General features: G+C 33.2%; 1 protein-coding gene across 1 annotated transcript in view; it reads right to left on the reverse strand.

Annotated features, from left to right (window-relative positions):
- The window catches only part of LOC126886789 (lysosomal acid glucosylceramidase-like), an 89,946-nt gene that overhangs the window by 62,013 nt on the left and 12,868 nt on the right, over positions 1-15,065 (reverse strand). Inside the window, exons 2-4 of the mRNA XM_050653840.1 lie at positions 11,374-11,848; positions 3,527-3,698; positions 232-516 (exon numbers count right to left, since the gene is read on the reverse strand). Of these exons, the coding sequence (XP_050509797.1) occupies positions 232-516; positions 3,527-3,698; positions 11,374-11,848 (932 nt within the window). The remainder of the gene's footprint in view (positions 1-231; positions 517-3,526; positions 3,699-11,373; positions 11,849-15,065) is intronic.

A 15,065-nucleotide genomic window follows, 5' to 3' on the forward strand; every position in this document is an offset into this window, starting at 1 on the left:
CGCCCTTTTTACCCTGTATATAAGATGCTGAAGATCACTAATACTGCTGACAAGTATGACTGTCTTGTCCACACATCGATTACCATTACACACTATTTTCTAAGGAAAATAAAAGACAGTAACTAATAGGTGACACTAAACCAGAAAAGTAAAAGATGGGAGACGTTACTATAGTTGAAAAATACAAAATTATAATTTACTACATCCTGTAGCTAAACATAATATACTTACAAGGTCATCGGGCATCCAGAGTACACCAGGTATACCTCCACTGTGCATCATAGCTACAAACGCTTCATTTCCAGTTGTAATACCCCAGAACTGAACCCCGTTTTGAAGATACTTGTCCAAGAAGGTTACGAAATATTTAGCATAAAGCTCATAGAGCTGCCGTTTTATAAAACCCATTAATCCTTTATAGCTGTTATTTTCTTTAAATACTTTTGGTGCAACCCAGGCTGATGCAAAAAGTTGTATATTGGGCGCAAGTCTGACTGCTTCTTGAATGTAAGGAATCTATGAAAGTAACTGTATATTATTTATTGTTTTAATACATCTGGAATATATCAGCGAACATCTAAATATGAACGATATTGAAGGAGGTTACAACATAGAAAATCTACATCATTAACTACGGAGTGTAGACCTAACAAGAGAAGAAGTGTCAAATGCCATCCTAAAACTCAAAGACAATAGCCCAGGAATCGATGAAATCTGTTCGCAAATGTATAAAAAAAATGGTGATCAACGTTTTGCAGCAATCCATAAACTAATAGTACTTATATGGCAGAATGAATTGGTACCAGAAGAGTGGCTAAAGGGAGTAATAATATGTCCAGTGCATAAAAAGGGTGATCAACTGGATTGTAAGAAATAAAGAGGTATTACTCTATCAGCATCTATACACAACTTATACATCAAATTTAAGCACATAGGCAGATTCTAGAAACGTCACTAGAATGTAACATAGTTACACACCATCTCTTCGTCGACAAAGCAGCCTATGACAGTGTTAAAAGGAATGTATATAATGCCATGATAGACTTTGGGATTCCACCTAAGTTAGTTAAGTTGACAACACTAACAATGCAAAACGTAAGCTCGTGCGTTAGAATTGAAGGAGAAAACTCTACGTTCTTTGACATTAATAATGGTCTAAAACAGGGGGACGTGCTGGCGTGTATCCTCTTTAATATTGCCTTGTAAAAGGCAGTCAGAAGGAAAGAAGAAGGGAAGGGAAGGTATTAGAAGAAAACGTAATATAAACTATATAAAATAATGGACACTAAGTAAAAAAAAGAAATAGAATAAGAAGGGGAAGTCTGACAATTAACCACGAAGTACAACACTCAATTACTAACCACTGAGATGGATTTTTGTAGGAGATTTACAAAATTTTTGTAGCAAGAAGATCTAGAGTGGAACACATAGGAAACGACGACTTTAGGCAACAAATGGGAATATAAAAAACAAACAGGCCCGACTTCAGGGGTAGACGAAGTGGGCTGCTACCCAGGGCGGCAAATTTTAGAGGACAGCCAATTTTTGAAATTGAAGAAATAATAAGTTATATTTTTAATATTATAAAAAATCGATATTATGAACAACAGTGGCAAAAATGCAACGGTAAAAACGAGAATTAAGTAAGTGAAATAATAACAATTGCAAGGTTCGGAATTGCAATTCGACGGAAAATCGACAACACCGCCTTCTTCTTCATCGCATAAGAATAGTAGGATCAGAACTAAACTAAATTCACTGAAATTCACTTAAAATTAACTTTACTGAAAATGGATATAATAATTAGAAACATATGGCTGAAGCTTTGTCCAGCCACGCTAAGCCTCCAGCTCATCTACAGTCACAGCGACAGTGGGTAGAACTAGCAATTAGGCTAAAATCGGGCAAAATCATGGATGAAGAAACACAAAAAGTTCTAAATTCAGAAACTGGTCATTGGAAAAATGTAATATGTACAACGACTTATCAATAATACAATTCTTAGCACATCAGTGTCATCCAATGAGGGGCGATTCTGATAAACATTTTCATCAAAACAATGGTAATGTTTTAAATCTTTTTGGGCCCTTTAAAAATTTTGATTCTGTATTACAAGAGCACATTAGGAGAATAACTAATGGGAGTAACAAGCAGCATCACTACTTGGGAAAACGTATTCAAAACGAAATTATTCAGCTCCTCAATGACCAAATCAAAAATAAAATTTTAAACTTTTTGAAATCAGCAAAGTATTATAGCATAATTTTAGATTGTATATCTGATATTGCTGGGGTAGAACAGATGACTATTGTTGTACATTTTGTCGATTTAGGTTCTTGTTAACAAAGTGTTAAAAGCGACAAACATTTTCTTGGATTTGTGCCTGTAGTGAAAACCACTGGCTTGGGAGTTACAGAGTCCCAGAATGAACTGGGAATACCTTTGGAAGATATGAGAAGACAAGGGTATGATAATGGGGCTAGCATGGAAGAGAAGAACTTGGGAGTTCAAAACAGAATTTCGAAAATTAATCCTAGAGCATTTTTTGTCCCATGGTCTAGCCATTCACTTAACTTAGTCGTGAACGATGCTGCTAAAGCTTCACAGTTTGCAGTTTCTTTCTTTTCCTTTAGTGACAAAATTTTCAACTTTTTCTCAGCATCTATTCATCGTTGGACTATGCTGAAAAATCATATTTCTAGCCTAACATTGAAACGTTTGTCCGAAACTATATGGGAAAGTAGAATAAGTGATGCAATTATTCCCCTTAGAGACCAAATTGAAGAAATTTACGATGTTCTCATGAGTCAAGCTGTTTGGAAAATCAAATCCGTGATTTAACTTTTCTTTGCTCTGTGGTAATATGGCATGACATTTTACTTCACATCAACGTAGTCGCATATGCAGGGTATTGATATGGGAGCGTATCAAGCTATCAGTTTATTAGAAAAATCGGAAATCAATTTTAAGCCTTTTGGAAGTGATTTAACCTTCCAGGCCTATTTGACAGACGCAAAAGGGCTCATTAAAGTTAGAAATTGAGTATCCAGAGACACGATATAAAGTTGACTTCCATTTAAAAATTATAGACAAAACCGTTAATTCATTAAGTGATAGATTTCAGCAAATTAAGAGCCATGGTGAAATTTTTTGAGTTTTTGGATATAACAAGGGGGAGGGGCGGCGGTCGCCGATCTTGCCCAGGGCGGCAAAATCCCTAGGGCCGGGCCTGAGAACAATCATAGGTGGCATCGAAAGACAACAGATAGTATGGTACGGACACTAAGACAAATGGAGGAAAGAAGGATCTCAAAAAAGTGTTAGAATGTACACCCACGGCAAAACAAAAACAACGAGGAAGACCAGCCCTCATGGATAAGCGACATCTCCAAGGTGATGTCGGAAACAAATTTAGGAGATGAAGACTGTCACAATAGAAAGGAGTGGCAATTATAAAAGGAAAGGCGTAGGACGCTGTAAAACTGGTTTAATATACTAAAAAACTAAAGCAGTTACATCTACTTACTTTAAATTCAAAATCTTCTTGTGCAAGCTGAAAGCTTTGTAGCGTTGAATCTACACAATCTACAACCTCGTCCTCACTATCCATATACGAGTAAGCGCGAATTGAAAAATCTGTACCTGCCATAGGTACTCGTCCCATATTATATTCTAGACCTTCCTCAGAGAAGTATGACCTGTAATATAAACATTTAAGTCTCCATCAAATGTTTAACTACATTAGTGATAAAACGACTTATAATGTGACAATAGGAAACTTGCATCACGTTTTAAATAAAAAAAAATACTATAAATAAAAACAGAACCTAATTTAAAATATATACAGGGTGTTTCATTAATAATTGTCCATATAGTAACTGGAGAAACCTTAGCACAAAATACGAAGATTTAACCTAAAACACTTAAATAAAATGTGGTTCCTTACTGAGTTACAGGGTGTTTTATCTAAAAATTTAAAAATTATTTTTGCTTAGCATTTTAAAACTATTCGACGTATCCTTTTCATACTTAACAGACAGTGCGACTACTATACAGCCTACTAAATTACGATAAACAAACGTTTCTAGCTACTACCAGAGGCGTACGACAGGGTATAGTGAATTGTTGACCCTTCTCAAATTCTGCGCCACTGGTGGAATTACTATTTTAGTACCATTTTTAGATTCTCCAATATTTTCTACGTAAATAATATACTCCTCATTGGTAACGATAAAGTCATTAGTTTTCGAGATATTTCAAGTTAAATATGAAACGGCAGGGTTATTTCGATTAATTTACGATATGATTCATATGATTAAAATTTTAAAATTATTTGTACCCAGTACTTTAAAACTATTTGACGTATCCTTATCATACTTGGCAGAAAATGTAGGTACTGTACACCCTACTAAATTAAGATAAATAAACGTTTCTATCTACTACCAGAGGCGTACGACAGGGGATAGTGGCTGGTTGACCCTTCCCAAATTCTACGCCACTGACGAAATTGCTATTTTAGTGTAATTTTTTGATTTTCAATACTTTATATGTAAATAATATACTGCTCATTCGTAACGATAAAATGATTAGTTTTCGAGATATTTGAAATTAAAAATGAAGCGACACAATACATTAATCAAAATAACCGTGTCGTTTCATTTTAAACTTCAAAAATCTCGAAAACTAATGACTTTATCGTTACGAATGAAGAGTATATTATTTTCATAGAGAGTATTGGAGAATCCAAAAATTGAACTAAAATAGCAATTCCGCCAGTGGCGTAGAATTTGGAAAGGGTAAACCATTCACTTTCCCCCATCGTACGCCTCTGGTAATATACACAAACGTTTGTTTAACATAATTTAGTAGTTTGTACAGTACCTATACTTCCTGCCAAGTATGAAAAGAATAAGTGGAATAGTTTTAAAATGCTGAGCAAAAATAATTTTTAAATTTTTAGATAAAACACCCTGTAACTCAGTAAGGAACCACATTTTATTTAAGTGTTTTAGGTTAAATCTTTGTATTTTGTGCTAAGGTTTCTCCAGTTACTATATGGACAATTATTAATGAAACACCCTGTATATCAAACAAAAAAAAGGTGTTGTTGTCTTCCGTTTGGCCCCTAAAGACGATTAAAATCGAGAGAAAATTCAAATTAAAACAGCCAGCTCACAACGCGCCCTCATTGTTCGTGACGTCATATCATTATAATGTTTGAGGTACGCGCCGTTAATTTATTACGTTTGATATTCGTTTTCTTGTTGTAATTATTTTATGATGTATCTCAGCTTTATAAATCTTTAGATATATGCTACGAACTATCATCATCATTCTCTTTGCTTTAACCCTATGCGGGGTCGGCTTCCCTAATTGCATTTCTCCACACAATTCTATCTTGGGTCATATCAATTTTAATCCCCTTTACCAACATGTCCTGCCTAATCGTCTCCTCCCACGTCTTCTTTGGTCTTCTTTTCCTACTCCTTCCAGGAATCTGCACTTCAGCAATTCTTCATATGGGGTGATTAACGTCTCGACGTTGAACATGACCAAACCATCTCAACCTATACTCTCTCATTTTGGCATCAATTGGTGCTACACTTAGTCTTCCCCTAATATACTCATTTTTAATTTTATCCATTTTTGTCACTCCACTCATCCATCTAAGCATTCACATTTCCGCCACATGCGTTCGTTGTTCTTCTTTCTTTTTCACTGCCCAATATTCAGTTCCGTACATCATAGCCGGCCTTATGGCTGTTTTATAGAATTTTCTCTTCAACTTCATTGGAATTTTCCTGTCACACAGCACACCACTCGCCTCCTTCCACTTCATCCATCCAGCTCTAATTCTACTGCATGCATCTCCATCTATTTTTCCATTACTCTGTAATACCGATCCCAGGTACTTAAAACTATTGCTTTTTACACTCAGTTCACCATCCAAAAATACCATTATTATTTGTAGCAACTCCATCTTTAAATGAGCATTCCAAATACTCTGTCTTTGTCCTACTAAGTTTTAAACCTATTTCCTCGAGAGCTTATCTCCACTGTTCCAGTTTTTGTTCTAAGTATCTTTCACTATTTCCTACTAACACGACATCATCAGCATACATTAAGCACCATGGAATGTTACCCTGTCGTTTCGCTGTTATCTGGTCCAAAACTAATGAGAATAAATACGGACTAAGCACTGAGCCTTGGTGCAATCCTTCTTTCACATGAAATTTATCAGTCTCTCCCACACCTGTCCTAATACTAGTCGTTACTCCCTCATACATATCCCTTACAATCTTTACATATTCATCAGGGACTCCTTTCTTATTGAGTGCCCACTACAGAATCTCTCGAGGAACTCTATCATATTATGCTTTCTCAAGATCAATGAATACCATATGAGTGTTTGTCTCTTTACTCCTGTATCTTTCCATCAACTTCCATATAATGAAAATTGCATCTGTTGTTGATCTGCCCTGTATAAAGCCAAATTGATTCTCGGATATTTCGGTCGCTTCACGTATCCGTCTGTCAATTACTCTTTCCCATATTTTCATGGTGTGGCTAAGCAGTTATATAGCCCTGTAGTTTGTACATTCTTGTATACCTCCCTTGTTTTTGTAGACAGGTAGTAGTGTACTGCTTCTCCATTCGTCTGGCATTTGTGCAACTTCCATAATTCTATTAAATAAACCTGCTAGCCACCTTGTTCCTGTCTCTTCCAATGCTCTCCATACTTCCCCAGGAATATCATCTGGTCCTACCGGTTTGCCTTTCTTTATTTTTTGAAGCGCTTGAGCCACTTCCTCGTTTGTTATTTTGGTGACCATTGCTGCTACTGTCTCCGTTGCTACGAACTATACAGGGTGATTGATTAGTGTGAGGAAGCTCAGTATATCTGTTATAGTAAAAATTACAAAAAAAAGTTATTGACAAAAATTGTAGGCAGCTTTAAACTCCACATTTTAAAATTAGCTACAATCTTACAGGGTGTTCCATAAGATGGTGGCAGACCAAACTTATGTTTTTTTAAATGGAACACCCTTTATTTTATTTTAAATTTGAAATCTGCTTCACTTCCACATCACAACAATGTAAGGTTTTATTATGTTATACCGGGTATTTAAAAAGTTATAACCAATATTACCTGAAAATCGTATCAAGTTTAACTCCTTGTATAATTAAAAAAGAGCATAGGAACATTGATCTATTGCAACCATAGTTTTTTAATAATTGTTAAAAATTATAAAACATATTCGTTTTCATAATATTCGTTAAATCAAATACAGGGTAAGTCAAAATGCAAGTACATTATTTTCTTGGTAATTTTAAATATAACACCCTGTATTTTATATCACTATCGAAAAGTACTAATATCGTACTTCAAATTTTATGAAGTACTCCCTATACCTAAAGTTATCAGTTTTCTAGAAATTTTTATTTTTCCATCAAAGTATTAATTTGGTAGATATTTTAACGTTAACCCATAATTATTGTGAGTTGGCCATGATTGATTGGTCAGAAACTGACAGTTTGACATTATTGTTTATTAATTCAGTATTGCGGTACACCGTAAATTAGCAACAATCATTATTTAGTAATTCAGTAATTAATTCAATTTAAAATTAGCAATAATGAATTTTACTACTGACGAAATGGTAGATATGATCTGGATTTTGGGGGAATGCAATAAAAATTCATTACTATCAGCTAGAATTTATCAAGAACGGTTTCCAGATAGGCGGCAACCTAGACAAGATACATTTGAAAAATTGAAAGATCGATTTAACCGCACTGGTTCAGTGGATTATGAAAAACATGAACGAACAAAAACTAGTGTGACAGAGGAAAACGAAATGAGTGTGTTGATGGCAGTTACAGAAAACCCACACACAAGTATAAGGAGTATTTCCAATGAACAAGAACTTAGTTACTACTCTGGTCAAAACATTCTATCTAAAAACAAGATGCACCCTTATCATATTCAAAAGCACCAAGAATTAAATAATGATGATTTTCAGAAACGAATAGTATTTTGTGAATGGGCTTTAGAAAAAATTAATGAGCAGAGAGATTTTTTTGATTATGTCCTATTTGGTGATGAAGCTACATTCCATCGAAACGGTTCTGTTAATAGGCATAACTTTCACTACTATTCAACAAGTAATCCATACCACATAGTAACACATAGTCAAACAAGATGGTCTCTAAATGTGTGGGGAGGTATCGTCGGTAACCATGTAGTAGGACCATATTTTTTTGAAGATAATTTAAATGGTGAGATTTATTTAGATTTTATCGTAAATCAGTTACCGATATTATTAGAAGAGGTTCCACTTAATATACGTGAACAAATGTGGTTTCTACATGACGGTGCTCCTGCGCACCACAACGAATTAGTACGTGGTGAACTTAATGATCAGTTTGGTGAAAGATGGATCGGAAGGGATGGACCAGTAAGGTGGCCCCCAAGGTCACCAGAGTTCAATAAAATGGACTCATTTTTTGGGGTTACGTTAATAACGAAGTATATAAAATACCTGCAACAACAAGAGATGATATGAAAAATAGAATCCGAATTGTATTTCAGAATATTTCTTTACAAATGCTTAGTAATGTAAGCAACTCTTTCAATGACCGCTTTCAAGTATGCATAGATGTTTTTGGGGAGGTCATTTTGAACACCTTACTTAAGTAAGATAAGTTAAAATTAGTGTTGTTTTTTAGTTTTTTGTGTTGTTATTTTTTTTTTAATTTTGCGTCGGTTATTTTTTATAAATTTTATTTAAAATAAATTGTTTTCTTTTCTGTGTCGTTATTTCGTTACTGAATTAATAAACAATAATATCAAACTGTCAGTTTCTGACAAATCAATCATGGCCAACTCACAATAATTATTGGTAAACGTTAAAATATCTACCAAATTAATACTTTGATGGAAAAATAAAAATATCTAGAAAACAGATAACTTTAGGTATAGGGAGTACTTCATAAAATTTGAAGTACGATATTAGTACTTTTCGATAGTGATGTAAAATACAGGGTGTTATATTTAAAATTACCAAGAAAATAATGTACTTGCATTTTGACTTACCCTGTATTTGATTTAACTAATATTATGAAAACGAATATTTTTTATAATTTTTAACCATTATTAAAAAACTATGGTTGCAATAGATCAATGTTCCTGTACTCCTTTTTAATTATACAGGGAGTTAAACTTTATACGATTTTCATGTAATATTGGCTATAACTTTTTAAGTACCCGGTATAACATAATAAAACTTTACATTGTTGTGATGTGGAAGTGAAGCAGATTTCAAATTTAAAATAAAATTCAGGGTGTTCCATTTAAAAAAACATAAGTTTGGTCTGCCACCATCTTATGGAACACCCTGTAAGATTGTAACTAATTTTAAAATGTGGAGTTTAAAGCGGCCTACAATTTTTGTCAGTAACTTTTTTTTGTAATTTTTACTATAACAGATCTACTGAGCTTCCTCACACTAATCAATCACCCTGTATGTATATTTCATAATATTTGAGTGTTTTTGGCAAGCCAATTTTTTTAATGACCGAAGAGGGTTTATCTAAACTTTAACTCACCCATTATGAACAAAAATCTTTATTATTATGATTAGTTTATTTTAATTTTATAGTAAAAACAGTTCCAACACACTATTGTATAGGTAAATAAATATCATTCAATATGTAATGTACATCTACCAAAACATACCAAAATTGTATTTTTATTTGTTCAAAATACACTTGATTTATTAAAAAAATAATAATAAGTAGACAACAGTTATTAAATACTTTTATTAAAATTATTTTCACACATACATAAAGACCTTGAGAATGTCTTTAATCTCAAGTAAAATTTAATAAAAAATAATAATAATAAAATATAAAAAATTAAAAATTAAAAAAAAAATTCGACCTGGTAAAAGGTATTTTAGTTTAAAAAGCCCCTATAGGGCTACAAACATAGAAACAAAACGTTTTCGCTCTGTAACAAGAGCATCATCAGTGTTACAAGAACATGATGAGCCAACCAAAAAATACAAAGGTTAAAGCCTTTCAAAAACAGACTAAAAGTCTTATATAGATGCCAACATGGCAAAATCCAAAGGATGGATAAAAATGCTATCGCTACGGCCCTAGGGCAACATATGACTCCCACGCGTGATAAGTGGGTCAATAGGTAACATTGGGTGATTATGTTACAAGAGGTGACAGTCACATCTTGTAATGATTAATGAAGAATATTTAAGAATATTAATAAAATGAAGAATATTTTGAAATATTAAACAATCTCACACAAATAATATCTAAAAAACAACAAGAAATCTATAATAATAGAAGAAGACAACCAATAATCCAACCCTGATGAAGTTGAGTAAGATAAAGTTAAAATAAATAAAATAAAATATAAATTCAAAAATAGATATTTACAATTATAATAATAATATTTCAATATAAAATAAATAAATAAAAATAATAATTCAATACATAATTCATAAAATTAAAAAAAAAACTACTAACTCTCTTCTGAAAATAGAGGGACTGTCTTTATAAGGGAGTTGATAGTACCAAAAATATTTTAAATTGTTTATTTAAATTTATTTGTTAAACGTAATTAATAGATTATGGCAAATTGTTAATTGCAAAAATAGATTTAATAGTTGAGTAAAAAATGTAAAAATATAAAAAAAAATAACTGTAATCCCATCAGGAAAAAACGACCTGGATTAGTCACTAGAGGCCAGGTCATATGTATAAATAATAAATAAATAAAAATAAATAAAAAAAGTCACATCTTGTAACATAATGACCTAATGTTACCTATTGACCCACTTACCACGCGTGGGAGTCATATGTTGCCCTAGGGCCGTAGCCATAGCAATTTTAACCATCCTTTGGATTTTGCCATGTTGGCATCTATATAAGACTTTTAGTCTATTTTTGAAAGGCTTTGACCTTTGTATTTTTTGGTTGGCTCACCATGTTCTTGTAACGCTGATGATGCTCTTGTTGTAGAGCAAAAACGTTTTGTTTCTATGTTTGTAGCCCTATGGTGCTTTTTAAACTAATATACCGTTTACCAGGCCAACATTTTTTATTAAATTTTACTTGTAATTAATGGTATACAGCCAGCTACAGGAAAGTTTTCCTTGTGGATCTTTAATGTCGTTTCAACATGCATGTAACCACTTATTAAACCCCGTTTCTTATCGACTGGTAATCTAATAAATATTTTATTGGGGGTTTTAATGGTTGTACTTTAACACAATGGTACTAAAAAACACTTGTAGTATTTACTTTTATTTTCCATAGTAAATAGGCATCACAAACAATAGCAGAGCTTACCTCATTAAATGGTCTTGAAGTAGCGAAGGCATATCCTTAATATTAAGTCCTGTAGAGTCAGTAAAAGCTCCACCAAAGCCAATAATTTCTTGAAACTTGATATGGCTGTCAATATAAACGTTGGGATTAACAGTATCTAAAGCAGCAGGAGAATAAGGCCTTCCTTCTTTGTATACTACCCAGGGATTAAAGTCTGGTTCGCCACATATTTTGATACCTGAATAGTCGTTGTTTTCACAAATTCGATCAGAATATGGTATTCGGCATTCTTCAGGTGGAGGATTGCTTAATGTTTTTACGCTCTTAGTTAGTCGTTCTCCTTGTTTATTTGATGTATATACAACGTATTGGTCAGATGGTAACCTTTGTACAGGGGGAATTGTATGGCATCTGCTATCGGTACAAACACATACTGTGCCTCCGTTTCCATAATCTCTGCTGACACAGGTTTCTAAACATACAATAAATGAAATTCCTGAAATAAAAAAATATCGTTATAGATCAGGACATTTAGGAAAAAATAAGTCGATTTTTAAATACAAAATATCGACTTGCTACTTTTTGCATTCTGTTCGGAATGACATCAGCAAAAAAGTCTTTAATTGATTCAATAAAATTGTGTTTTGACTAGGAAAGTTTTGGAGTAGTTCTGATTTCTTCCATTATATAGGTATGTATTTTGGGCTGCTGAATCCGAATATGAGGTTTGCGGACAAAATTTCTTGCCGGAAAATTGAAAAAATCGCGAAAAAAGCAAAAAACTTTTAGTAAACAGTCTGTTAACAAAAATTAAAGTACTGAAAATGATCTACAAATATCACTATTTACTTTTTTTTAGACTAGTCCTGTCGCCAAGGGGGGTACAACGGCCTCCTGTATTCAGATGGACCTACCCAAGTTTTTTTTATGTATTTTGACTTGTAGAACACGAATTTTTTGGGTAACAGTTGATCCGGATGTCGATAAGATTGTTATAAACCAAGAAGTTGAGGAATCACATAACAGCAATTTCTCGCAAAACAAAACATTTTTTTGTATTTTTTGGGCCATTGTAACCAAAAAATGTTCCTACAAATTTTTTCTTAGGATGCATAGTTTTCGAGATAAACGCGGTTGAACTTTCAAAAAATCGAAAAATTGCAATTTTTGAACCCGAATAACTTTTGATTAAAAAATAAAATAGCAATTCTGCTTACCGCCTTTAAAAGTTTAAGTAAAATTTTATCTGTTTTGTATATTTGCATTGCTAAAAATTTATTTTTTGATTGTTAAAAAAGCTATAAACACATAGTGTTTCCCGTGCCTAATACATGCGTGTTAATGCATGCTACGTAGAAATAGCGCCGCTTGCACTTTTACCTCCTCTACCTACTCATTCGATTTTAAATGAGAAATCATTGAAAACATCACTCAAGCACTAGGTGTTTATAGCTTTGTTTTAACAATAAAATAATAAATTTTTAGCAATACAAATAATTAAAACCGATATAATTTGACTTGAACTTTCAAATGCGGTTAGCAGAATTGCTATTTTATTTTTTAATCAAAAGTTATTCGGGTTCAAAAATTGCAATTTTTAGATTTTTTGAAAGTTCAACCGCGTTTATCTCGAAAACTATGCATCCTACGAAAAAATTTGTAGGAACATTTTTTGGTTAGAAAGGCCCAAAAAATACAAAAAAAATGTTTTCTTTTGCAAGAAATCGCTGTTATGTGATTCCTCAACTTCTTGGTTTATAACAATCTTATCGACATCCGGATCAACTGTTACCCAAAAAATTCGTGTTCTACAGGTCAAAATACATAAAAAAATCTTGGGTAAGTCCATCTGAATACAGGAGGCCGTTGTACCCCCCCCCTGGAGACAGGACTAGACGAACCGTTAGGTCTAAAGTACAAGTTGAAAATTTGCCAAGTTTTAACGGTCTCGGCAAAACCCACTTTTTACATTCCAAAACTTTAGTTTTTATTAGAATACTGTCATTTGGTAAATTTCTCCTAGTTTTCTGTAAAAATAATGAATGTTAGTTCATAGGTACGGCATGCCTCTTGTGACAGCTTCCATGAGTCCATTTCGTCCTAAGAGGCCGGAAATGTCTCTGCTTTTCCCTTAGAGCCACAGAAGATTGGGCACAGATGGAGTCACAGTTTCATTTGGTGTGAACATTTCCTTCGGATCTGTCATCTTGATGTCTAATAAACCTTGAGGTTTTGTCCTTTTAAAATAAATTAGTTGAACAGCTCCCTGACTTTCATAAACCTCAGGCGCGGGTTTCTTTTTTATCCGAGGAATGGATTGCTTAGGAGCTACTGCATGTTTTAGTGCAATACAAGAAATGCCACATATGACGTGAAAAATGTAATATAGCGTTATCGTATACCTGCTGTGTAAAGCACGGCAGGTCAATTTTCTGCGGATCGCCTGCGAATGCTGACACTTCCAGGCGAAGAGCTTCTGTATAGGATGAACAAAACCCCAAAGAGGAAACTACATCAACTAATTTTCTTGAGCCGTACTTTTTGTAGAGAAAACGGCAAACCCTGCAAGGAATGGTGAGACCAACTATCTGGGCCTTACTGCCGCTACAAGACTTTGAGCAAGCGCGTTGCTTATCTGGAAGTGTCAGCAATCGCAGGTGATCCACAGAAAATTGACCAGCCGTGCTTTACACAACAGTTGTAAGAAAACGCTGATTTTAAGCCTTTCTATGCCAGGCCTTAATTTGCATGTTGGTCCCTCAATTGCAAAGGTTTTTCATGCTTAGAGTCCCATTGCCTTATACAGAGAGAGTCTGTAAAGTGGAATAAATTCAATATCTCAAATACTAATTGTTTTTTTGGAAAATGCTCAGACCCGTCGATTAGTATTTCAAATTGTCCTTTTTGACATTCAATAATAATGTATACAGGTTGTCCCAATTTAGAGATATGACGTCATCGTTGATTTTCTTAAATGGCAACACTGTCATTTTGATAGCTATTTTGATAGGGTGTGTAAAGTTATACACAACTGCAAAATTTCAAATTTGTATTCTCTACCATTTAGATGATAATAAAAAATAACAAAGTTATGAAAAAGAAGTAATCCAACTAATAAATGAATTTAATTATTTCAATAAATTAAGCAAAAACTCATAATGTTGCCCTCAATTATTGTCAAATTGTCAATGGGCAACGTTATGAGCATTTGCTTAATTGAAATAAATAAATTCAATTATTATTTGATTACTTCTTGTTCTTCATAACTTTGTTATTTTTTATTATCTTGTAAATGGTAGGGAATAAAATTTTGAAATTTTTCAGATGTGTATAACTTTACACTCGCTATCAAAATAGCTATCAAAATGATAGTGTTGCCATTTAAGAAAATCAACGATGACGTCATATCTCTAAATTGGGACACCCTGTATACATTATTATTATATGTCAAAAATGACAATTTGATATACTAATCGACGGGTCTGAGCATTTTTCAAAAAAACAGTTAGTATTTTAATTATTGAATATATTCCAAATTACAGCTATAACTTTGTTATTTTCTATTATCTTGTAAATGGTAGAGAATAAAAATTTGATATTTTGCAGTTATGTATAACTTTACAAACCCTATCAAATTAGCTATCAAAATGACAGTGTTGCCATTTAAGAAAATCGACGATGACGTCATATCTCTAAATTGGGACACCCTGTAT

The sequence above is a fragment of the Diabrotica virgifera genome, chromosome 6 (genome assembly GCF_917563875.1).
Source record: "Diabrotica virgifera virgifera chromosome 6, PGI_DIABVI_V3a".
Taxonomy (NCBI): Eukaryota; Metazoa; Arthropoda; class Insecta; order Coleoptera; family Chrysomelidae; genus Diabrotica; species Diabrotica virgifera.